Source organism: Protopterus annectens, chromosome 10.part0 (genome assembly GCF_019279795.1).
Source record: "Protopterus annectens isolate FY-2018-M chromosome 10.part0, PAN1.0, whole genome shotgun sequence".
Taxonomy (NCBI): Eukaryota; Metazoa; Chordata; order Ceratodontiformes; family Protopteridae; genus Protopterus; species Protopterus annectens.
Genome location: NC_056744.1, coordinates 10,478,000 through 10,504,994, shown reverse-complemented (window position 1 = coordinate 10,504,994; position 26,995 = coordinate 10,478,000). Strand labels below are relative to the sequence as shown.

Sequence of the window (26,995 nt, the reverse complement as noted above, 5' to 3'; positions counted from 1 at the left end):
CTAAAATGGTATCCATCAAATGTGATCATTTGGATGGAATAAAAGTGAAACCTCTCTTCAGCTAATTCTGGGTTTGTAAAACTTTTGCCACGAAGATTATATATTAAATGCTCATCTGAATCAAGAAAAATATTAGCCATATGCAAAAAAAATGAGTAGCACCTAAATGATTAACAGCAGAACTGGATGTAATGACAAATTATTCTAAATCATGGCAGTCACTGTCATTATGATGTTCCCCTCCTCTTTCACAAAACATGTCCAGTTGATTTAACAATGCCAAACTATCACTGATATCTGGTAATGCAGTACTTACTGTTTTGGGAGGAATAATCATAATGCACAATGGTGTCCATAGGTGACCACTATTACCCCACAGCAATCCAAAGCTACTCTGTCTTATCTCAATTCCAGGATGTTGTTTCAGTGCCATAGCATTATTTGGCACTTCAAATACCATTTCTGAGGATTTCATATTAAACTCAGAAATATGGATTCTAATACTAGTAAACTCACAAAATAACTCAAATTTATCTCCAAAATAAGTGCAGATGTCATTGCAGTAATAGTTTCCCTTATCCTTGTTTGTTTACATGGTTGTCATTCCATTGTCCTATCTCCTATCTCTTCCTCTGCATAATCCAAATGGTCCATTTTGTAGTCTGGACCTTACTGAGAACCACTGACTTCTTTTTCAGCCAAGTGTGATGACCTTCATAGAACTCTGCTACTTTAAGTGTCATCTTTGGAGTTGGAAGGTTGATTACTGTTTTTTTTTTTTCATTTTGTTTCTCAGAGACTGGATACAATATTGTTTTATTTTATTCAGTCAGATCTCTATATTTACTACATTTACAATATTCAATTTCTTTCTCAAATGTAGTTACATTGACCAACCCCTTATTATACTAGGTTTTCATCACAGCAAATCAAAGATCATTCTGTACAGATGAACAAAGTCTTTCAATGTCCCTTTTTAAATCATTAATATCAGTCATATTTTGTCTAACAATTAATTCCATATGTTCACCTCTGTCTTTATCAAACAAATAGATAATATCTTTGTAAATATTACTCTGCTTAGTCAAACTATCCAGTAATTTCTAAAACCAAAGACATTTTAGACTCTTTTTCCTTAATGTTGGCTTCCAAGTAAGTGTTACCCCACATCAAGCATTTAAATTTCTGCAACTTATTTTCTAATTGAAAAAATTGTTTGTTTTAAAGTAGGCAGTCTCTAGTAATACTGTTACTTACATAACCAAAAAGGGATCTAAGAAGTATTGCTGTGATGTTCTTTAACACACTATCACAATTAAAATCTTTATCTGTCTGATCATTGCTAAATAGTCCTTTGGAGGATCCAGCCATACCAACTCCAGCAGCAACATCTACATTCATTCTTCCATTTTTGTTATCACTAATATAGTTTTGAGATATATTTTAAGCCTGGCAAAACTCATCAGGCACACTGTACAATGTTATTTGATTGCCTGAGCTCAATCCAGTGACTCCACAGAACTCAGATGAAAGGGAGGGAGAAGCAAGCACTTTTTTTCAGATCTCTTATCGCCTGTCATCAAACTCTGGTTCAGGTCCCAGGTAAACTCTTGTGCTTCCTGATGACTCAAGCATTTTCCTTTGGAAAGTGGAAAAAGTTTCACTAGCAAAGTCTCTATGAGCTTTGTCTCAGAAGAATGGGAACAGAGTACCCTTCTGCATTTACTATTTGTTGGATATACATTTTTTTCCTCTTTAGTGTGCTCTGCATCAAGAAATGCCTCCAAAGAAAAAATATTCTAAAGACAACTGGGTGCAGCAGCTTGAATCTCACACTAGTCTCTCGACATTCCCAGACTGGTGGGATAAATATGCTTTTCTTCTGCCTGGTGTACAGGGAATAATCATTTCCACAAACATGCTCTTGTCTCCAACTTTTAATACTTTTCCTTTCTGCCACAATTCTATCAGGATCAACTTTTTCTGCTGCTATGATTGCACTGTTACTAATATATGTCTTCTGTTCTTTCTTCTGGTCAGAGTTAAAACATGCACACAATGTGTCCTTTCAATTAACACATCTTGCTGTGAAAAACCAGTCCAGTTGCTCATGTGTACTTTCATAAAAGTAATACAGTCTATTCCTTCCAGTTTCTCTGATACAACAGATAATCTCAGGTTTTCACTGTGCTCTCTGTCTTCTCACTCTACCATTTCTTGAAAGAGCTCTTCTTGAGAAGTCTCATACGTAGTCAGTCTCTTCTTCATTTCAGTCTCTGTTTCTTGCAGTTTTATCACTTCATCTGAATAACTAGTTAAAGCTTCTTCTATTTTTCCAGCCTTCTGTTATTTGAATTGACAAAGTTCCACAGCGTTTCATTTATTTTAAGCACCTCTGAGTGGCTTTTTGCTAAACAACTACAGGAGGATTCTCCCCACTAAGAGTTTTCTCTTCTCCCTTTCTGGATGACTTAATTTCAGGTTCTCTAAATTTCTTCTTTGCTGATACCCAGGCAGTATGATTAATAGACAGTGACTGAATTTTACCCAAACACAGTGTTACACTGGCCCTTTTCAACTGTTAATTTAAAAGTTTGGTAATTACATAAACAATTCACAATTATTTATCCTATGCTAATGCAGCATAAATAGAACCTAGAGTGATATAAACATCTCCTGCCCTCCATTGAATATTAATGCCATAAACACGGCTCACTACTTTTAGTCTTCCATGATCAGAAGCAATTTTTTAAAAACAGTTTGTTTATAAATGGGTATGAAGCGACCTGTTGTTTTTGTATAAAAAAGTGTCTGCATGAATAAAGATGCATGTGGACACTTTTTTATAGAAAAACAAAAGGATGTTTTGAGCCTTGAAACATGATCTTGAAGTTTATAGCATCCTACATCTGCAAGGCCTAAGAAACAAACTAATTGAATGGGTTTTACACAGCTGTAAGCCACAGAATCTACTAAGAATGATCCCAAACCTATTCTTAGACTAATGATTCCTGAATATCATGGACGACATCATACATCTCAACTGTGCAAAGTTTCACAGAATGACCAAATTTTTGCCTCATATTTTGGTCTATTCCTCATAAACCTTAGGGTTTTCTGGCAAATCACTGATGACTAAAGCCACTACATTATGGAATACATTTCAATTTCAGATTTAATATCTTTCAGAAAAAGCACGCTAACACAAATCATGTAAATTTAGCAACTTTCTAAGTTTATAAGAGCAATATCTGAGATATCTCTCTCTTTTTGAGCCTTTACCCCTCCCCCCTTATTTTAGGCTTTGTCCAGATTTCTTGCACAAAAAAAGCTGAACAATATGCCACAGATTAAAAAGTACTTACCCATCAGAATCCTGATAATTGACATTAAACCTCTTGGTGGAGCCCAGCAATTCTGAAATTAAAAGGAAAGAAAAGATTAAAATACTTACAAACAACGCAAAGCAATACACCATTTTACACTAACTGCAAATTCTTAAAATGGAAAAATTGATTAAAATGCATAACTCTTAAGCAAAAAAAGATGGAACTTTTTCACATTCAAGTGCCTTTCATCAATGAGCTCACTCAACAAATGACACAGAAATGCTTTTAACAATGAATGAAAGCTAACGGTCTTAATTCCTACACGTCTATTTCTATAAACTTCTTTAAAAGATGATGCAAGGGAATATTTATTTTTACTTAGCAAGCACATTTAGAAATCATGTAGCATCAGACCACCACAGTGTCAGCAAAATAATAATAAAAATAACAAAAAAGACACATTGATCAAATACCAACATAATGTTACATAATCCAATTTATTCTGGTATTTTCATTATATCCGTTTATCATGTAGATGTAAGCAAACAGCCTCGAGATTATGAATTATATTATACAGCTCGATTTGATCATTTTAAAAATTAGAAGTCTGCACAGTCTGGGAAAACCACAAAACTCAAATGGAACTCTGACAATCCACTAGACTACTTTCTGCATAACACACTGTACATATTAGTTAATGAACTAATAGAATTAATAAATATTTGTTATGCAATTTTCTCTCAGCCTGAACTAGGCATTACTAATATTTTCATGCAGTGATTTTTTTTTTCTTAAAATACAATCTGTCTTTCAAAATAAACAAACAGAAACAAGACTTAATACCGACTCAGACACGGGAAACATCTGCAGACAACATTCCTCACTCCCTTACACTGCATTACTCTCCATCAGGAAGCTCAAAGGCATAACGGATCCTGTAATATTCTATTATTTGATACCAGATGAAACTTTCTGCTAACCTACATCAAGTATAGCCACCTTAAGGGCAAATACTGCGGATTTCAAAATTACTATGACCTACATCTCCATATAGTTATTTCTGTGTGCAATTACACTCAAAGCTAAGAAACTTAAACTGACCAAGGGACAAATGACCTCCTTACCTAGAAAGATTACTTTGGAAGAATGCTACTTTTCTACATAAACAGGCAGAAGAGCAATGGAGACTCATAAACCCACTTATTTGTTGAAGCGCTAGTTACACATTACCTTGGACTGTAGGACATTCTCTAGAAAAGAAAGTATAACCAAGTCATGGAAAGTACAGTTGTGTACACTTACCATAAATGTAGATGTTCGAGTGTATTCACTGTTGCAGTCATTACATTTGGGTTATCTGCTTGCAGTAGCCCTCAGTCGGCCTGATTAACAAAGTCTTGGGTCCTGTGTCGGTTGCTGTCCCTTCTTCCATGACGTCAGGCCGTCAGGGGTATAAAGCATGCAGCCGACACCATTACATCAGTTTTTCTTGCCCCAGATGTCAGGTGCCCCCCTAATGGGAAGCAATTAAATCTATAAATACAAGGATATACCTCCAACAAAAAAGCAAATACACCAAAAAGCTTTTAGAGCATAGTAAGTGAGAGTAGAGGTATAGCCAAAAGAAGAAAGGGAGCTGGAGGAAGTGTAACCAGGACTGCAAAAGTGAATACACTCGAACATATACACTTATGTTAAGTGTACACAATTGTACTATGTTCTTTGTGTTTCACTGTTGCAGTCATTACATTTGGGTAGATTCCCAAAGCTAAGGTTGGGAGGAGGAATTTAAATAGAATTAGGACAGCTATAAGGCCCTGCAAGACTGCAGTGACAAAACCAGCTCTGGATTTAGAGAAAATTGGCAAATGATAATGCTTGGTGAAAGTATGTACAGAACTCCAGGTAGCAGCTTCTAGGATGTCCCTAGTAGGGACGCCCCTGAGAAAGGCTGTAGAGGTAGATGCAGTCCTGGTTGAATGGGGTCTGATGCCCTGTGGGATAGGTGTTCCATGGTGCTTATAGCAGAAATGAATGCAGTGGCCTATCCATTTTGAAATGGTTTGTTTTGAAGTACCTTTCCCCTCTGTCCCTGCAGCAAATGCCACAAGCAGTTGTTCAGCTTTCCTTTGAGGTTTAGTCCTGTCCAAGTAGAATCTAAGCTGTCTGTGCACATCTAAAGAGTGCAGTATCCATTCCCCTTTGTTCTGTGGGTTAAGAAAGAAGGTAGGCAAATTAATGGACTGATTAAGAGCCACACTCGATACCACTTTGGGCGTGAATGAGGGATTGGTTCTGAGGGACACCCTGTCCACATGAAAGATGATGAAAGGTTCCACTGCCATAAGGGCCTGTAATTCAGATACCCTTCTTGCAGAAGTGATTGCTAAAAGAAAAGCCATTTTCCAGGAAAGAAATTTTAAATCTGCAGTAGCAGCTGGCTCAAAAGGAGGAAGAGTGAGTTTATCCAAGACAAAGTTAAGATCCCAGGCTGGAGGTGGAGCTCTCCTGGGTGGCCTTAAATTATTTTTGGCCCCTCTGAGGAACTGCTTGAGCAGTGGGTGAGAGAAGAGGGGAGGCTCTGTGCTAAAATGAGCTGAAATGGCTGAGGCATGAATTTTGATGGAAGAAAAGGACAAGCCCTTATGAAGCATCTCAGTCAAGCATTGTAGAATCTGAGGTAAATTGGGCACTGCTGTATTCATTCCTTGAGATTGGTTCCAGGCACAAAATCTTTTCCATTTTGCAGCATAAGATTTTCTAGTACTAGGCCTCCATGCCTCTAAAATGATATCCATCACTGATTTACTGAGGGATGGTAAAGGAGAGATTAGGTAATTAGCCAGGCAGCTAGGTTCAGGGTTTGCAGCTGAGGGTGCAGAATCTGGTTTTCCTGCTGAGATAACAGGGAAGGAGTCTGAGTTAGGTACCAAGGAGCCAAGCGTGACACACTGCGCAAGAGTGGGTACCAGTTTTGGCGAGGCCAGTCTGGTGCAATTAAAATCGTCCTTGTCATTTTTCCAGCTGAAGGATAGAACATTCACTTTCCAAGCTAGCTTGTGGGGAATCTTTTTGCAAAATTTGTCCAGATGATGGTTCTGGGGGGAGGCAAAAGGGTCTATATCTGGGCTCCCCCATTTGCTTGTCAACATGTTGAAAATCCTTGGTTCCAATTTCCACTCGTGTGGGTCCATGAGGCTTCTGCTTAGTCCGTCTGTCAGTGTATTTAGTTTTCCTGGCAGGAATTGAGCTTGTAGATTCACTTGGTAGCTCAAGGCTGTGTTCCACAATGCCATGGCTAGTCTGCAGAGGGGGTAAGAATGTGTACCCCCCTGCTTGTTTTGTACCACATGACAGTGGTGTTGTCCGTCTTTATCATTAGTTGTCCTGGAAGAATGTGGTCCTTGAAGGCTGTCTGAGCATTCTGTACAGCTAACATTTCCTTATGATTTAGGTGCAGGTGCATTTGACTTGGGTTCCATTTGTCCTGAATGCACTTCCCTGCCAGGTAAGCCCCCCATGCATAGTCTGATGCGTCTGTTGTTAAGATTTGGGTGGCAGGATGTAATGTGAATGGTAGTCCCCTGTTTTGGTGGCAGGCCTCTGCCCACCAAAGGAACTCTAGGCGTAGGCAAGGTATGATAGGAATCCTTGCTTCTAGATCCTGTGAATGTTGACACCATAGGCTTTTGATATACCATTGTAGTTTCCTCATATGCAGCCTTGCATATGGAATTAGAAGAATGCAGGAGGCCATGAACCCCAAGGTTTGCAGTATTTGCCTTGCAGATAGCTGGGTTTTTGTGGCCACTTGTTTGAAGTAGGTTGTCAAATGAATCCGTTTCTCTGGCGTGAGGAAAGTCATCTGGGAAGTTGTATTCAAGCTGCTCACAGGAATATAATTTGTTGACAGGGTACCAGGTGTGATTTCTTTTCGTTTATGGTGAACCCCAGACAAGTCAGAACCTTCTGAACAAAGGCCAGATGATTCAAAAGAATGTCCTGGCTTTCTGCCTGAATTAGACAATCGTCCAGGTATGGGTACATTTGAAAATTTCTTTGTCTGCAGAATGCAATGACTAGAGCTAGGCACTTTGTGAATACCCTGGATGCAGTAGATAAGCCAAAGGGCAGTGCAGAGAACTGATAGTGCATGTAGCCTGCTTTGAAGCGTAGGTATCTTCTGCAAGACTCCCTGATAGGGATGTGCAGGTATGCTTCTTTTAAGTCTAGTGTTGCCAACCATGCATCTTTGCCTAGCATAGGAAGCAGCTGGTGAAGAGTCAGCATCTTGAATTTTGGAATCACCAGAAAGGTGTTTAGACTAGAAAGGTCCAAGATAGGACGCCATGTATTGCCTTTTCTGGGTACCAGAAAAAGTCTCGAATAGAAACCTTGTCTATTTTCCTCTTCTGGTACCAACTGAATAGCCCCCGTGTTTAAAAGAGAAAGTACTTGATTTTAGGCCTCTGCCCACTGATTTGGGGGTAGATCTGGCCACCCGCTTGCTGTTGGTAATGTGTGGAAATGAAATCTGTATCCTTGGGACACTATATTTAAAACCCATTTGCCCTGGGTAATGAGTTCACAGTTTTTGGCCTGCAGACCAATATTTCCGCCTAACATAGCATTCAGTTGGGAAGAGCTTAGAAGTTTTAAAAGCAAGTCATTGTGATGGTTTTCCTTAGGGGGAGTCTTACTACTCCCAGATTTTGGTGCGAAAACCCCCCACTGCTTAGTCTTGTGTGCCCCTTGGGACTGAAACCTGGGGTTTCTGCTGTGTCTGGGTTTGGTTTGAGAAGACCTGGAAGGGGCTGGAAAGGACCAATTTTTAGAGGGCCAGTGCCTACTAAATCTAGGAGGCTGAACTTGTAAGAAATCTTTAACAGTTTGCATAGATTTAGCTTTATCTTCCATCTTTTTAAGAATTTCCTCAGCCTTGTTGCCAAACAGGTGGTCCTGATTTAAGGGAGCATCCAACAATTTAGATTTAACATGATCAAGCAAAGAATGCTCCTTAAGCCAAGCACGCCTTCTGAGCACAAACCCAGTAACAGCAGCCCTGCAAGAGGCCTCTAATGAATCAAATCCACATCGCAAAGTATGTTTTCCAACTTGTTCAGCATAATGCATTAAACCCTGTAATTCTTTATTTTCAGCACAGTCAGGAATCAACATCATTTTCTGTTTAAGCAATCCAATAACATGTTGATACTTTTAACATATGAAACTGGCAGTTTAAAGCCCTAATGGCCAAGGTTGCAGAAGTGTAAACCTTCTTACCCCATCTATCCAGCACCCTGGAGTCTCTATCAGAGGGGGTAGGATGTTTAGCAGTAGAAGCCTTAATGCTCTTGGGTCCCTGTGAAATAGTCTTTGGATCCGCAATAGGATTTTTAAAAAGGAACTTGTGTGAATCAGGAACCCTGTAATATCTATCAGGTTTTCTGGGAGCAGGAGGCTAAGAATCAGGGGCCAAACTAGATTCTGAAAAGGCATAACCAACAATGTCTAGTACAGGAGGTATAGCTAAAGGCTTATGCTGAGGTAGGAGTAAGAAATCCCTAAGCCTCTTTTTTGAATCAGAAAAATCCTGGCTTTCCCAGTGGAAATCTCCCTTAGAGTATGTAAGGTCTCACCAAAAGATAAATCCACTGGAGAGGAAGCAGAGGGAATAGAGTCCTCTGCATCAGAATCCTCATAAGTAGATAAGGGTAAATCCAGATCATCAGAAGAATCAGAAAAATCAGAATCCTGGTCAGAAGATTCATAAACAACTTCAGTCCTAGATCTCTTAGAAGGAGGGGGGGGGGGGGTTGGCTTCCCCTGATTAGAGTTATAAGATCTTCAGCCATTCTTATCATTTGTTTTTTAGGCATAGAGGCCTGAGCATGCGTCTTGGGCGTCGGTTTCTTAGGCATGGTTTGAGATTTTGGCCTAAATGAAGAAGGAGGCGTCGGTTTAATATGCAAGTCCGTAGGCCTGGATACACCCTCAGAAGCCGGTGCCTGCACAGCGACTCCAGACCCATCCAAGGTAGAGACATCCGCAGGTTCCACAGTTGAAGCATCTTGTGGCATACCGGACTCCGAATGGGTCTCAGTAGAGGCCTGTGAGTCAGAGGTTGCGGGTATCAGGGGCTGTGAAAGCGCCTCATTGAGTACCGGCGAACTGGTGACTGGCTTAGGAGAAGCGTTGTCGGCAGCTTTGGACCTCGGCAGCCTGTCTCTGTCTTTATCTTTGCATTTTTTTGGAATCCCGGTAGTCGGATGGCTAACCAACGACATTTCTGGATTATTAACCTGAGAACCGAAATATTTAGAGGCGAAAATATACAGACGACGGATAGTGTGCTGATTAAATAAAGCACAAAACCGACAGCAAGGTACGTCGGGGTTAGGGCCTAGGCAAAGAATACAGTATGAATGAAAATCTTTGTGAGGTATTTGCTTTCCACAAGTAATCCAATTATTAACTTTTACTGACATCGGAAGGAGCAAGAAAAAGTTTCCCCAACGGGGTACTTAGCGTTAGTTGAAGACTTCAGTTCTGAAACTCAAAAACGATAATTTCAGGAGTTGGCCGACCGACACTTGCGAACTGCTTCTGCTTAGGGCATCGCACAGCAAGAAAGACTGATGTAATGGCGTCGGCTACATGCTTTATACCCCTGATGACCTGACGTCATGGAAGAAGGGATGACAACCGACGCAGGACCCAAGACTTTGTTAATCAGGCTGACTGAGGGCTACTGCAAACAGATAACCCAAATGTAATGACTGCAACAGTGAAACACAAAGAACATCTACACACTATGTTAGAAGATGGACATTGTGTGTAACAAACAAAACACAGTACAACTGTTACAACTTTGAAAACCTCAGTTCACTTTAATTTTAATACTAGACAGGTACACAGAAGGTGGTTACCTTTTGTGGGTTGGGAAAGCAGGCCATACATGAAAATACAGGGAACTAGTTACAAGATCACTGTTACATGACTTGTGAGGACAGCAATGTAGGCAAACAAATATACACAGAAAATGTAGCCTGGCTGTGTGGGACAATGGGATGGTGCTCTAACTTCAGTCCAGACAACTGAGGTTCTATTAACAGCCCCTGTCCTCAAGCAGTCAGGCAGGGAGGGGATGAAGTGAAGGGGTGAAGTCATCACAACTCTCCTAGAGGGGTGGAGAGGATTATGTGCACAGAGGGGAACATTAACTCAGTGTGGTGTTCCAAAGACCAAATTACCACTATAACAGCTACAAACAAATGCAATATGAGGGTCATGTTGCTCAACGCTAGGTCAAACTCTCAAAATGCACTTGCTCAAAGCACTCATTAAAATGGAGAACATCGGTAACAGAGACCTGGTTCAAGGCAGCAGAAAGCACCTCTGCACTACCATTCTATAACTCATTCCACACCTTCCGGCCCCAGAACCTGGACAGAAGCTCCAAAGGTGGTGGTGTTTCCATATTCATAAAGGATATGCACACCTCTAGACTGGTAGCCCAACATAACATATCTGAGATAATTCAGGTGCAGCTAACATTGGGTAAGACACAGATTCAGGTCGTAGCCTGCTACAGGTCCCCAACCATGTTCCAAGACTCACACTCCATGTTTCTAAGTGCCCTGGAGGATATTAGTGTCCAACCTAATACTCTCATACTGGGTGACTTCAACTACCCCTCCATTAACTGGGAAAATTACTCATGTACCAATACACCTGCCCAACGTTTCCTGGAATTCATTAATTCCAATGCCCTGGACCAGCTCATTCTTACCCCCACTAGAGGTAGCAACATCCTTGACCTGATCATTACTAAAATAGGTGATTATTGCTCTACGCCAATAGTCAACTCCTCCATGGTTAGATCCGACCACAAACTAAAAACCTTGGAAATCCACATCCCCCCCCCCCCCACCGTAAAGGAAACTACCATGAAAAACTTCTCCAAAGCTAACTTTGGGCTCCTAAAAACAGAGGTGGCTAACTTCACAGCACCCATGCAAATGAAGAATAGTTGCATGACCACCGAATCATACACCAATGCACTGTACAAACACGTACACAGATGTATGGATCTTGGCATAACCAACAGAACCAAGATGCTCTCCTCCAAAAAAAGGAAGCCAATCTGGTGGTCCCCTGCCATAAACAAACTCTACAACAGGAGGAGGAAACTGACGCGGAATAAGGTAAAGTCCCAAGACTGGAAAAACTCCCTTATCAGCCTCAGCAAAAAGTTGACATCCCTCATCAAATCCTCTAAAGCTAGCTATGAAAACAGAATTGCAGCAGATAGTAAAGACAACCACAAGGCCTTCTATAGTTATATAAAGAATCTCAATGGCAATACCCAGATTTGCTCTGAGCTATTGCACAATGGTACCTCCTATACTGAGCCAACAGATATTGCCAATATACTGGCCGACAGATTCAGTATCAACATTACCCCCACCAAAGGACCAATCACAATACCAATAGATTGCTAGGCACCCAGTATTACTGCTGCACAGGTTAAAACAGCACTGTCCAAGACCAAGAATACAGCTTCTATGGGACCTGACAATATACCTGGCTGTGTTCTACATGAACTACAGAGGGAACTGGCACCTCACCTGTGTGCCCTGTTCAATCACAGCCTCACCTCAGGCTTTGTCCCTACCAAATGGCACACTGCTACAGTCATCCCTCTCCACAAAGGAGGAGCATCTACAGACTCTGGGAACTATCGCCTCATTAGCCTGACGAGTTTGATATGCAAAGCTATGGAAAGCATCATCACGGACCTAATAAACAAGGATATAGGGAGTCCCCAAACTCTGGATCCTACACAGTTTGGTTTTGTGAAGGGTAGATCATGCCTGCTCAACTTGGTTGACTTCTTTGAGTCAGTCACCAGAGCTGTGGATGAAGGCAAGGTGGTTTATACAACCTACCTTGATCTGGCCAAGGCCTTTGATACCATTCCCCACTCAGGAATCACAGAAAAACTCACTACGCTAGGCATCAACCCCTATATCACTAGGTGGGTTGCAAACTGGCTCACAGATCGAACTCACAGTGTGAAAGTAGCTGACTCCAAGTCAGACAGCAGACCAGTCACGAGTGGAGTCCCGCAGGCTTCGGTCCTGGGTCCTCTCCTGTGTGGTATCTACTTCTCTGAAGTCCAGGCCAACACGACGGGACTCTGGCTGACAAGGTTCACAGACGATTGCAAGTTGGGAGCCATTATTAACTTCCCAAGTGATGCTGACATCCTACAGAAAGGCCTCACTGAGACCATCGAATGGTGTCAGAACCATGGCCTTAAGCTCAATGCCAAAAAAAATGTGTCATCATCCTCCTTGGGAAAAACCTAGTTCACTTGAATTACCACATCAATGGTAGTCCACTGAACACAGAAGACGTTATAAGAGAACTGGGAACACAGGTTGACAGCAACCTCTCTTTTGACTACCACATCGCCACTGTGGTCAGAAAGTTCTTCTATGTGGCACATCTCATTACTAAGGCTTTTGCATCCAGGAAGAAAGAGTTCATTCTCTCCCTCTACTCTTCCCTCATTAGGCCAATCAAGAGAACAATGACCCATTTGGCATGTACCTCACTAGACACCTGCAACAACTGGTGAGGCCACAAAAGTACCTCACAAAGAGGATCCTAGGCTTTAAGCACTTGTCCTTTATAGACAGACTCAAAAAAATTCCAACTATTCTCTGTCTCATATCGCCTACTTAGAGGCAATCTCTGCTTGACTTACAAAGCCATATCTGACCCGGCTCTGTTAGAAATGCTACATCTAAAGAAATCCCAATCCCTCCGCACCACACGCTCCAGAGACCTCAACCTTATAAGCACAATCAACAGAACATGCTGGAGGGACAGCTTCATAACCCAGAGACTGCCCATGCTCTGGAATAGACTTCCCATACATGTCAAGCAGAGCACCTGACTGGCCCTCTTCAAGATAAATCTTGATGAGTGGATGGGAAATAGAAAATTCATCCTGGGGATCACTCCAGTGGCTCTACTCGACAGGGGCACTGGGAACTAAAGTTGGGTGGCACAATGCCAGGGTAATCTTATGGACTATGCTTGTAAAGGTTCCAGGGCCATTAGTCTAGTACACACCTATGAACCTATATTTTCCCCAGTGGAAAATGGGGAAAACACCACTTATGCCTCATGGGCATGTGCAAGGCTGCTTGGGGGTATCATCCCTTCAGAAGTGAGAGGACAGCCTCAGTGGTCATCCCTTTGCATGTCCCTCTTCAGGACTTTGCCAAACGTATGGTGGGGGGGAATGATAGGACCCAACTGCATAAAACCAAACCACCCCTAATGGTTTCCTAAAATATTGCCATCTACTAGCCAGCTCTTGATCTGGTGATAGGAAATGAATAGGCCAATCTGTTGATGGTGGTGGTGGTGGTGGTGGTGGGGGGTTGATGACTGGTATGCAGTTAAGGGGTGCAAAAAATGTACACAGAAAGGGACTTTTGTTGGGGAGAGGGGCTTTGCATGAAACCAAAGGATAATGCTCACAGTTAAATGAACACTGATATGTTTCACTTGGAAGAGGGTGCAGTGTACGTCTCTGAGCCACAGTCTGAAGTACAACAAACTGTCTGTTATATTTACTTGACTTTTTCACAGTCAAAGATGATGTACCCTGTCAAAAGGGGTACACTTTCTGGGAACAATATATGTACAAAATGAGCTAATACCAATACTTGCTGTATTTTGCAAGCACAGTGATGACATGACCTATTCATTTAATCAATAGAACATGCTGGAGGGACAGCTTCATAACCCAGAGACATTGCATTCATGTTGTTACTTTAATTTCAAAATAATAACTGTAGTACCATTTGGCCCCTACTGAATATGCAGCCATCATAGTCATTTGAACCCCCACTCTTACTTAATATAATTATGCAGCTCGTTTTCTTTGTAGTATACTAATACCTTACTGAATAAGTGACGTGAAGTCTTTAAGCCAATCATGCACTTATGATCTATACTGTACAATGTAGCAACATGCAGTTTGAATATGCATACTTTATACTAATTAGATGTTACTGGTTTCAAGAGTCTTTGGCAGCAAAAGCAAAAGAAGTAATACAAATAGTTTTTATATATATATATATATGGGTCTATCTGACTTGGTCGACATTTCATTTAGTCGACAATTCATTTAGTCGACATTTCATATAATCGACAAGCTTTTGCCCCCTCCCCCAAAATCGTGCGACCCTGGAGTTAGAATATATATTTAGGGGGGGGTGGGGGGCACAGCCCCCCACTTGGGGGGTGTGGGGGGCGAAGCCCCCCACTTAAAAAGCTTGTCGATTATATGAAATGTCGACTAAATGAATTGTCGACTAAATGAAATGTCGACCAAGTCAGATAGACCCATATATATATATATTTTTTTACATTTTTTCAGATGTTATTCCAAAAACATATGAATGCATCAGGCAAGCTGGCACAATGTCACACATACCTCTCAAGTGTCCTTGATTCTGCCTCATATTTTTGCCCTATCCCTCATAAAATGGTTGATTTTCTGGTAAATCCCTGACATGCTTCTTAGTCTTCAAGGTATGCGTGCTTATGCAAAACATTTTCTATTAAGTGAATTAGAGTTATATTTAAAAAGTGTCCCTGACTGTGGGCCTTTGTTCTATCATTACTTTTCCTTAGTCCAGAATACTTGAGTAAAGAATTTGAGGTACATGTCACAGCAAGAAGGGTCATAAGGTTACATATTCTTATGGGTCTCTTCCTTGCAATACAGGTATTGACATAATTATGGAAAACCCAGTTAAACTAACATGTAACACAGAAAAATAACATTCACCTGTGTTCTGCACTCATGACGGAGATTGTAGTCCTTCTTTGTACAACTTCTCCATGCTAATAACAAAAACACCACACTACCCTAAGCACATCAGGGAGCAATCTTCTAAAAACTATGTAAGCTTGACTAGTGTCATTTATAAAATTTAACAGTAATACTCTTACTTAAAGATTTGGCTAGGAGTGATTTACCCGCACCTCACATGGTGTCATGATGTGTGGCTAAGTTTTAACCACAAAAGACAGCAAATTTCCCATAACCCACATCCTGGAATGCCTTACTGTGACTGCACTACAAACACGGATTTTAAAACTGTTTTATTGCTAATTATACAAATCACATTTCTTAGCTGAGAGCAAAGTTACTGGAGGGCCTATGTATTCTGACTAATGAGGTCATTACATTTCATAATCCCACTGCTTATCACTCAATCAAGTAAGCAGGCTTGAGAATTCTGTATTTCAGCTGTTTCTGGTAAGACATCAACGGGTCTTTAAGCAAAACAAATTGATAAAATAAACTTATACCCCAGTCTGCACATCTTTTTCCCCAAATAAATAAATGTTAGGTTCAGCTGCATTTAAAGGACAACTTGACACAGAAGCTAAAAAATATCTTGACCTTCAAAACAGCAATATCAGTTTTGCATCACTATTAAGGTAAGGACATGACTCAGAGAAAACTCATACACAAGCTCTTAAGCCTAGAATTATTCCCCTTTTTTGCCAAGACACTTCACCAGAAAAAGGGTCCTATAATTTAAGATCACTTAAACGAACAAGCCTCAACCTCCAAGTCCCCCACAGCCAGATCCATACAACTGACCACTTCTCAATTTGCACTCCTAAGGAAATCCATCCCATCCAGCTCATTTAACAATTTTTATGCTGAACTAAGAAAACTCTTGTTCAAACACACAGTGTAAATGCTTTTAAGATAGTATCACTTAACCTGCATACCATCCCCTTCTTTCCAACATCCTCCTATCACTATTTATACTGAGCTGCTCATAGCTTATCTTCCACTCTGACAACCTACCTTTACCTCTTCATACCTCACCCTTTTATCCATCTCATTTCTTCTCCCACCGTACTCTCCTGTTTTCTCAAAAAAAATCTCTCTCTCTCTCTCTATATGTATATATATATATGTATATATATATATATATATATATATATATATATATATATAGGTCTACCTGACATTGCAGACACTCCAGAATGCTTTCAACCATATGGTCGACACCATATGATCGGCATTCGGAATGCCGACAATGCGGAACCGGCATCTCACTATAGTGCGGAATGGAACGAAAAAACGTTGCTGGATACTGCTGATTAAATAAAACACAGTTTATTTTCATACAAAACAAACAGTATGGTATTAGCGCTTTCGGGCTACGGCCCTTCATCAGATAAAACATCATCATTTAGCATTTCTATTTAAAAAACAATATGACCAATCAAAATTTAATAAAAAACCCGCCTTTTACTGAGTACTGGCTTAAGGGGGACCACATCATTTAGCCCTGGATCCCTATGCGCTGTCATTTCCAGGATCCATCTAGATTCAGCCAATTCTGTGATTTGTTTAATATCACCCCCCCTACTGGTTAGCTTTAGGTTTACTATTACCCTGAACGTAAATTTATGTGTAGGATTATCTCTTATATGCCTATATAGGGCATTGTGCTCATCATTATTTCTTATACTAGACAAATGTTGTAAAACTCTAACTTTTAACATATTATTTGTCTTCCCTATATAAAAACTGGGACAGAAGGAGCACTCAGCTATATATACAACATCAGTTGTCCTGCATGTCGCCCTACCCTTTAAAAGAAATGTGGAAAAATACTGAAGTCAACATGTTTTGTATTCTGTATTTAAAGGGTTAAGCAGAAAAATGTTCACTGCGTGCAAACTGAAATGTTCTGGAAAATGTTGATCACTGAGGAATGCAGGAGTTAATCTTAAACTGCTGATAAAGTTAATGGTGCAAGAATAACTGTGGTACTGGCTGGTAAAAACAAGTAATCAAACTATCACTTCTAATGAATGTTCTGTGTGCTACGTGTATGTACGTGCAGGAGGGTCTATATAAGCAGAACTCAAAGTACAAGTAGCCAGACTGCTGGCATATTACTATCATGTAGCAGATCTCCATGCATGTAAAAATAAAGCTGTTTTACTTGCTTACAAGAACTTGGTGTGATTCTTCCAGAATATGTTAGAAGAGTAAAATCTTTCGACATAACTGGCGCCCAACGTGGCCCTGCACGCGCGAATCGAACAAAGAGAGGCTGAAAACCTGCGCAGGTGGAGAGAGATCAGGCTCTCCTCGAATGAAAGACCTCCAACTGAAACAGGTTGAAATTAGAGGCCAGTCACTCTTTCCAGATTCAATCCGTGAGGTGGCAGCGAGACAGGGCGGAGGAATCACAAAGGTAAGCAAAAAGAAAAGCTATTTTTTGTTGTTTCTGATAGGAATTTTTTGTCTAAATTTTAAGGGACTAGTCAAGGGAGAAATTGAATTTTCTCAAAGTATAAGGGGTATATGTGAATAGATTCCATATACAAGAGATCTCAGGAACAGGAATAGTTTCTCGTAAGAGAAATGGGAACAGGAACCAGTTGCCAAAGGCGACAAAACTGAAGATGAAAAGTTTATGTTTGATTTACACCCAAAGAATGTAAAGTATTTAGATAAATGGAAAAAGGAACATGGGTTTAGTGGATGTTTAAATAAGTCAGAATGTCAAAATCTAGTAAGATTACTGCGCAAACAGGCAGGAAATAAGACAAGGAAGCAAAAGAAGGTAGGGATTCCCCAGGCACAGAAATGGCTGGAGGAAGCAAATAAAAACATAAGGAACAAAATTTGAAAAAGGGTGTGGTAATTCAAGTGAAAAGATGTGTACTTTGTTCAAAAGGAAGATAATGAAACTTCCATAGTCAGTCGTAGTCACCAGAATCCCTCGGCCCCTCCCATCCAGTATCCAGACCCTGCACAGGTTATTGAGGTGCCCCGACCAGGACCCACCGCAATACCAGGCTTCGTGAGTGTCCCCCACGCCACGTATTATATTACAGAGAGAGCCTGCCAACACTCTTGACTTACGAGCGGAAGTATTAGGAGAGAAGGGACTGGAAAATTAAGGAGAAGGTAGATCAGGAAGGAGAGGAATACCCACTGATAGAAGTGGCAAATCCTCAAGCAGGCGCAGAAGGCGAGGTCCTACCATATTGGTCTACCGACCGTGGACCCGTGATGATATCCGAAAAGCGGTAGAGGGATTCCCCATCCAAAAGTAGATATCGTAAATTCCGTACAGGCGTAGGGGGCATGAGAATGAGTTATAGATTAAACGCTGTAGAATTTGAACAAGTAATAAGGCAAATCCTAGGACCTGATTGGCACCTTATTTGCGGAACTTGGGACCCCCTGCTACCAGAGGAAGGGGAGCCTTGCCGTTTAACTCGAAGTGTGTAGAACCAGAATAAAGACTCTCCTAGATAAAATAGAAGAACATTGGAAGCCCAAAGCAGATTGGACTTGCATTAATCAATGCGTTCAATCAGATGACGAAACCGTAGACAATTATCTACATCGTCTCACACAATGTTTTGATGCTCATAGTGGGTTGATTAAGGCAGAAAATCAGGCAAATGACTCGCCCTATGAACAGCAACTGAAAAATGCATTCCTAAAGGGCTGCAAGACAGCCATTGGTAACTTTATACAAAAGCATATGATCACACACAGGACAGCGTCTACAGCCCCTTATGGATTATGCTAGACATGCTGAGAAATACCTGAAGGAAAAAAAATAAAAAAGCCCAGACTTTTACAGTTAGTGAAGATGGAACTTTAATGTTAGTTCAAGGTTCCGCAAATCGCGAAGAGGGCGTGGCAGGGGAAGAGGACGAGGACGGGAGGCATAAGTCATTCTGAGGATTTCGAGGGTAGGCAAAAGAGGGGAGTGTTTTAAGTGCGGTAAGAAAGGACATTTCGCCAGAGATTGCAGAGGACCGGAGAAACCGATGGTTGCTTCGGTGGTACCGCATGACTATATGATGGTCAAAAAGACGTAGATGGAGGGTATGAGGAAGAAGAAGAAAGTGAGAATGGGGAAGTAGGTACAAGTGAAGACGATGGGTGGGGACAGGAAATGGCAGAAAATGAGAAATATCAAATGGTAAATCTAACAGCACTAGCATCAACTATGCAATTGGAATCCCAACCAGTGATCACATTGCAAGTTGAGGGCCGAGACATAGAATTTCTTTGTGACTCAGGGGCTTCTCGAGCGTTAGTCAGAAGTACTGCCATATCATCCGATGTTACCTCGGATGAATATGTGCTTGTAAAAGCAGCAAATGGTCGTATTTACAAAGAGCCATTGTCCAAACCTCTGTGGTTTACCGACCCAGAGACGAACCAAACCATACGGTTCTGAGTAATAATTTCAGAAATCTGCCCAGTACATTTACTAGGAAGAGATTTAATGCAAGTGTTCGGTATAGCAGCCGTCCCAACCTCCACGGGATGGTGGCAAGGAGAATAGAACTGAATAGTGCAATGCTATTAGAGGGCAGGAGATCTACATTACTGGTATAGTAATGATTTGATAGAGACAGGCCCCAGAGTGTAGTGACGGCTCTTACAAATTTGGCATTAAGCAAATACGGCATAACAAATCCGAAGGTGTCAGATCCATTACATTGCACAATGTATTACAGAAGATGTGCGGACCTGATTTAGAATACGAAAAGAAATTTCTTAGTTTTAAAGTCACCAAACTAGTATTGCATAGCCTTTTTGGGACACACTAGGTAATTCTGCAGTCACATGTAGCCTTACAGGGGATATGCAGCTGCTGTATAAGAATGAATTAACCACACATATTTCAGTCACGGAGGGTAAAGGAATGTCATGGTACCTCGTGGGTAAGAAAATAACTGAATGGGTAGGATGGACACCAGAACAGTTGGCAGGTAAAGGCATTCAGGTTCAAAACTTAACTGGGTTACACAAGCCAGACCGACCGTGCACCTCAGGGAAGACAAACCGATACAATCCCTGGGACATTATGACTATGTCTCCTTACCCCATGGAAGAATCTCAATTGCAGATGATTCCAAACTCATTATGGTCGCAGGGTCAGCACGATATCGGACTGATTAGAACGGCAGGACAGGTGAAGATTACACCCAAGTCAGAAATTAGACCTCATAAACGGCAGTATCCCTTGAGCAGAAAGGCAGAGGAGGGCATTTTACCGGTAATCACAGCACTTTTGAAAGCTGGAGTATTAATTCTGTGCACAGACTCACCCTGTAATACGCCCTTATTTCCAGTAAAAAAACCGGATGGGACATGGAGGATGGTACAAGACTTACAGGCAATAAATGCCGCGGTGGTACCTCGGGCCCCCATAGTCCCGGATCCGTCTATTCTGCTGAACGATATCCTTCCAACGGATAACTACTTTTCTGTAATTGATATCAGTAATGCCTTTTCTCTATTCCCTTGCAGGAAGATAGTAGATTTTGGTTCGCATTTACGTTTATGGGCAAGCGTTATACCTATACCAGGTTACCGCAGGGATACTGCGAAAGTCCGACCATCTTCTCACAAGAGATGTCCACCAATTTGGCTCAGTTCCAACCAGCCCAAGGGTGCCACCTACTGCTGTGCGTGGATGATATCCTCCTGGCGCGACTACGGAAGAACTCTGTAAGTCCGAGACTATTCGACTACTACACTTTCTGGCACACGAAGGACATAAGGTAAATAAGTCTAAGTTACAATTTTGTAAATTAGAAGTACGTTACCTGGGTTATACTATCTCTGGGAAGGGCAGGCGATTAGATGACAGCAGAAAGAATGCTATTTTACAAGCCCCATGCCAACTACAAAAAGAAATGATGTCCTTTTTAGGCATTACGAACTTCTGTCGAGTTGGATTCCCAACTACGCCGAAGAAGTGCACCCGCTATCAGACTTAATTTTTGCAATACCGATGGCGGCAAAAGATTTGCTGCACTGGACAGACAAGGCAGTACAGGCATTTACTAGGATCAAGCAACTGATAGCTGGGTCAGCAACATTGGGGTTTCCAGATTACAGTAAGACCTTTATACAGACTGTAGATTGCAAGCAGGGATTTATGACATCTGTTTTAATGCAAATGTATGGAGATAAGTTAAGACCATTGGCATTTTACTCTAGCAAATTAGACTCAGTAGCACGAGCATTACCACACTGTGTGCAAGCAGTAATTGCAGCCGCTTTGGCGGTACAAGCGTCTGCCACGTTGGTATTGTTCCATGATCTTACGTTAAAAGTCCCGCACTCTGTAGCAGTCATCCTTCTGCAGGACAAGTTAACATTTCTGTCACCTAGCAGACATTTATCTTGTATGACTACGCTGTTATCGCAGCCACACATGACAATTGAGAGATGCACTACCTTAAATCCAGCGACATTGCTACCTGTTGCTGAAGACGGTATTCGCATGTATGCTTAGATCTCATACATTCTAAAGTTCTACCAAGACCGGATCTTAAAGATCAACCCTTACTACATGCGGACTGGACACTGTTTGTAGATGGGTCAGCACGCAAAACAGAAACAGGCACCACGCAGGTCGGGTATGCAGTTACTACTGCAACTCAGATAATAGAGGCAAGACCACTCCCCGGGAACTTATCCGCTCAAGCAGCGGAACTGATTGCTGTGACAAGGGCATGTCTCCTTTCAGAGGACAGGAATGTCACTATCTATACGGATAGTCAATATGCCTTCTCTACGGTGCATGTGTTTGCTCAGCAATGGAAAAATAGAGGGATGGTTACAACCTCGGGGAAAGACATTATGCACAAAGACCTAATCCTTGAATTACTACAAGCCGTCCAACGGCCACGGGTTTGGCCATCTGTAAATGCGCTGCTCATACCCATGCTAAAGACCCGGTATCACTTGGTAATGCCCTAGCAGACAAAGCAGCCAAAGAGGCAGCTATGTCCAGTACCTTTTCACTTGAAACCACACCTACAGAATTACAACCAACAGATAAATTTGATTTGCAAACCTTACAAGTCATGCAGGAACTTAGCACAGTACAGGAAAAACAACGCTGGACTAGGTATGGTGTTAGGCAGAACAAAGGAATCTATGTGGGACCGGATAATAAATATGTTTTGCCTACTAATCTTTTTAGGTATGCAGCACTAGTTGTGCATGGCCCTTCCCATCTGGGCCCTGCAGCTATGGTTAGAATTATCCACCTTACCTTTTGGACCAAGGGTTTCATTGCATATGCCAAACGTTTTTGTCTATCCTGCATAGTATGTGCTAAATACCACGGGGGAGGGGTCAGAGTTGCTCCGGCATCATTTCCAACACCCCCCTATCCTTTTCATACAATATGTATGGACTTCATCGAATTGACCCCGGCACAACTAAAGAAGTTTGTGTTAGTAATAGTAGATGCATTTACTAAGTGGGTTGAGGCTTTTCCGGTGACACATCCGGATGCTCAATCAGTGGCTAAAATTTTGGTCAATCACATCGTCCCGCACTTTGGACTTCCTACACGCATCTACTCTGACAACGGCACGCATTTTGTCAATCAGATCATACAGAAACTGTCTACAGTTTTCCAAATTGAATTGAAACACCATTGTGCCTACCACCCACAGTCAGCAGGGTTGGTGGAACGCCATAACGGCATTCTAAAAGGCAAGTTGAGAAAACTCATGGCGAGACACATCAGTCTTGGATTACCTGTCTACCTCTAGCCCTCCTTTCCATGCACAACTCCCACCTCAAAAGGAGTCACCCCATTTGAGTTGTTGTATGGGAGACCTTATTACGTCCGCAGTGGCAAAACTTGTTGCCTGCGGAACGTGAGGGGTGAGGAGATAGCTGAGTACATGAGGAAAATGCTGGCCAATACTAACAGCTGTTTAACGAATGATTATTTTTCAGGTTCAAGAGACGACAAAATCACGGAAGTCATCGCAACTCCAATGGCAGTTCGGATTAAAGAAAGGTCCTCATGGATCCACCTAACACATTGTAAAACATTTTAAGTTAGATAAAAATTGAATTCCCCTGAGGAACAAACAGATAGCAGTAACCATGAAGGACAATAATGAGAATAAGAGAAAATGGTTCTATTGCAATATTTTATTGTTTATAACTATTGTGATTGTAATATTTTGTTTTTAATGAAGCTAGCCATTCAAAAGAGACAAACACACCAGCTGGCATCCAAACTTTAATACATATCAAGCGATTAAATATGCATATGCATCCTCAATGAATGTCTCAAATTGTTGGGTATGTACTGCAATACCTACTGTATATAGTGGCTTAATGTTAGGGACAGCCCTCTGGGAACAAATGATACTTGAAATAATTTGTTGTTTGATACCACAGAAGTACCACTGAGAGACAAGGTGGCGCTGCCTTTTCTGGGGTGCCAAACGGAACAGTGTGTTTTCAAAAGATTGGGAAAGTTAAGGTGGGGCTGAGCCTATGTAATATGACAATAGTTCATAATTGTACCCTAGAAGGGCAGTGTGAGACCAAGTTTGGAGCTATAAAAAAAGACATCAATGTAAATGATACTAGTTTGGTTGAAAAAATGCTGTATGTATATGGCCTGTTATTTAAGGGGCTAAAGCCAAATGGGAGTTATGAATTTGCAACCAATATTACCATCAAAACAAATGATTGTTATTTTATTTGTGGTAGGAAAGCATATAAATGATTACCATATGGCTGGTCAGGAAGTTGTTTTTTTGGGATATCTGATACCAGGTATCAGATACGCAAATGTATTACCTCAAGATAAAATACGAAATGCACGTTCTCTTAATAAACCTATTAATCCCGTAGGTAACATTGATGTGTCATGGATTTATCACCATGACTTGGCACACGTCAGCAGCAAAGGACTCTCACATATGGACCTAGGCGATGATGTAATTGCTTGGGCTGGTATTTTGCCAGCGTATGGGACAGTAAAATCCATCTGAGAACTGAGAAAACTGTCAAAACTGTTAGAGACTCTGAGTAATGTGACATTTTCAGTGCTAGAATTGGTGATGGACGAATTAACAGCGATGAGAACAGTAGTGTTGCAGAACCGTATGGCGCTCGATTTCACCCTAGCGGCAAAGGAAAAATAATTCAACAAGTTTCTGAACTGACTAAACCTGGTTCAAACCCCTTGACTGACTTTTTCCAAAACCTGTTTGGAAACTGGGGTTCTGTGTTGATGAACATTTTAATTGCTGTATGTGTTGGTGCAATCATATTTTTGCTGCTTGGCTGCTGTTGCATACCATGTATCAAAATGATAATATCGAAGGTTATCTCTGCCAATGCTACAAAAGCATATTTCTCTGATTATGAGAAGGTTTACAACGTATCTGGGATTGTGTAAAATAAACAGTATACAAAATGTTGTAAGGGGGGAAATGTGGAAAAATACTGAAGTCAACATGTTTTGTATTCTGTATTTAAAGGGTTAAGCAGAAAAATGTTCACTGCGTGCAAACTGAAATGTTCTGGAAAATGTTGATCACTGAGGAATGCAGGAGTTAATCTTAAACTGCTGATAAAGTTAATGGTGCAAGAATAACTGTGGTACTGGCTGGTAAAAACAAGTAATCAAACTATCACTTCTAATGAATGTTCTGTGTGCTACGTGTATGTACGTGCAGGAGGGTCTATATAAGCAGAACTCAAAGTACAAGTAGCCAGACTGCTGGCATATTACTATCATGTAGCAGATCTCCATGCATGTAAAAATAAAGCTGTTTTACTTGCTTACAAGAACTTGGTGTGATTCTTCCAGAATATGTTAGAAGAGTAAAATCTTTCGACAAGAAATAATTTCCCATTAACCGGATGTTTAAATTCTGTTCCTTTCTTAATGTGACCACAAGCCTTACAGGATCCACATGGAATGGTACCTGTGGTGCTTTTAAACATTCTACCTGTATTCATTTTCCTTTCTTTACAGAGCATATCTTTTAAATTCCTGTTTCTTTTATAAGTGAACTGTGGACATGTGCCCACCAAATCCCTTAAACTAGTGTCACTAGCAATTATATTCCAGTTTTTCCGTATAATTTCACAGACCCTTCTAGCATCACTACCATATGTAATCATCACCTTATGTCTATTTGGTCTGGGATCATTGGCTGTTGCATTATCATGCATTTCATGTAGCTGATTCATCCATGGCTTATACTTATTTTGCCTAAGGGGTTTACTTCTCTCAATTATTTTACCAACCATTTTATCTTCATAACCCCTATTCTGAAAGCATTCTTTAAGATAGTTAACTTCCTCATCAAACTCTATGTTTTCTTTACTAATCCTGGAAATTCTACTCACTTGACCTTGTACGATATTTGGGAAGGTGTGTCTGGGGTGCATACTGTCAAAAGACAGTAAGGTGTTCTTCCAACAATCCTTTCTAAACAGTTTTGAGGAAAAACCATCCATCCTCTGTGTTATACGGACATCAAGAAAGTCCAGAGTTTCTCATGAAGTTTCAACACTAAATCTAAAAAAGGAAGTTGTGGTATGAAGATAGTCGACAAAGTTATATAGCTGTTCATTGTCACCTTTCCATAAAATAAATATGTCATCTACAAAACGCAGGTACATATACAAATGTTTTTTCCATCTGCTATCTCCTAACACATGAGCCTTTTCCCAATGAGAGAGAACAAGATTTGCATATGTGTTAGCACAGGGGGTGCCCATAGCTATCCCCTGTGCTTGTCTATATATGCAATCTGTCCCCTCAAATATGTTGTTGTCCAAAACTAGAGTCAATAACTCTGCTATTAATTCTACTTTTGTATGTAAGACACCTAAAGTGTCAAGAAGTTCTGTCACCGCCCGTATCCCATAGTCATTATTAATCACGGTGAATAGATTATTGACATCTAAAGTAGCCATTAAATAGTCTCCTGTTAAATCCTCTTCATTAATTTTACCTAATGTAGTAAGAAAATGTCCTGTGTCAATTAGAACATGCTCCATACTTGCCACAAAAGGCCTCAAAGTCACCTCCAACCAAATGGAAATATTTTCAGTGACCCACCCCCTTCCTGAAACTATCGGTCTTAGGGGTGGGTCAGTCAAACTTTTATGTATTTTTGGAAGTGCTTTAAAGATAGGAGTGGTTGGCTTTTCTATAAGTAAAAAATCCAAAAGCTGAGGTGTAATATACATGCTGTTGCATAACCTGCGCAATTTGCTGTGGACCCTATCTATTACTCGTCTGACATCGATTGGATTTATTGCTAAATATGTCTTTTCATCTGATAATAAAATAGTGAGCTTGTTGACATACCAATCAGTGTCCAACAGGACCACAGAACCCCCCTTATCAGCCATCTTAATGGTAAGGTCAATATTCTCACTAAGTTTTGTCAAAGCCAATCTTTGCTCACTTGTTAAATTGTAATATTTATCTCTAACTCCATTCTGAAAATATTCAATCAAATCACTATCACATTGATTGATAAACAATTGAAGTGCCGGTGTCAGGGCAGGTACAAAACTGCTAGGCTTTTTCAAGCTAGTTTGAGTATTATTACCAGTACCAAAAAGTTTACTCAGCATTAAATTGCGGCAAAAAGTCATCAAATCTAAAACAATTTCATGGTACGAACATTGCTTGCTAGGAACAAATGTCAGTCCTTTATTTAAAACTACCAATTCACTTTCGGTCAAAGTGTGTGAAGATAAA

At 40.9% G+C, this 26,995-nt stretch overlaps 1 protein-coding gene across 3 annotated transcripts in view; it reads right to left on the bottom strand.

The window, feature by feature from the left end:
- Positions 1 to 26,995, bottom strand: part of CASKIN2 (CASK interacting protein 2) — a 1,742,750-nt gene that overhangs the window by 670,080 nt on the left and 1,045,675 nt on the right. For all 3 annotated transcript variants that reach the window (XM_044084941.1, XM_044084943.1, XM_044084942.1), the window contains one exon: positions 3,366 to 3,417. In XM_044084941.1, the coding sequence (XP_043940876.1) occupies positions 3,366 to 3,417 (52 nt within the window). The remainder of the gene's footprint in view (positions 1 to 3,365; positions 3,418 to 26,995) is intronic.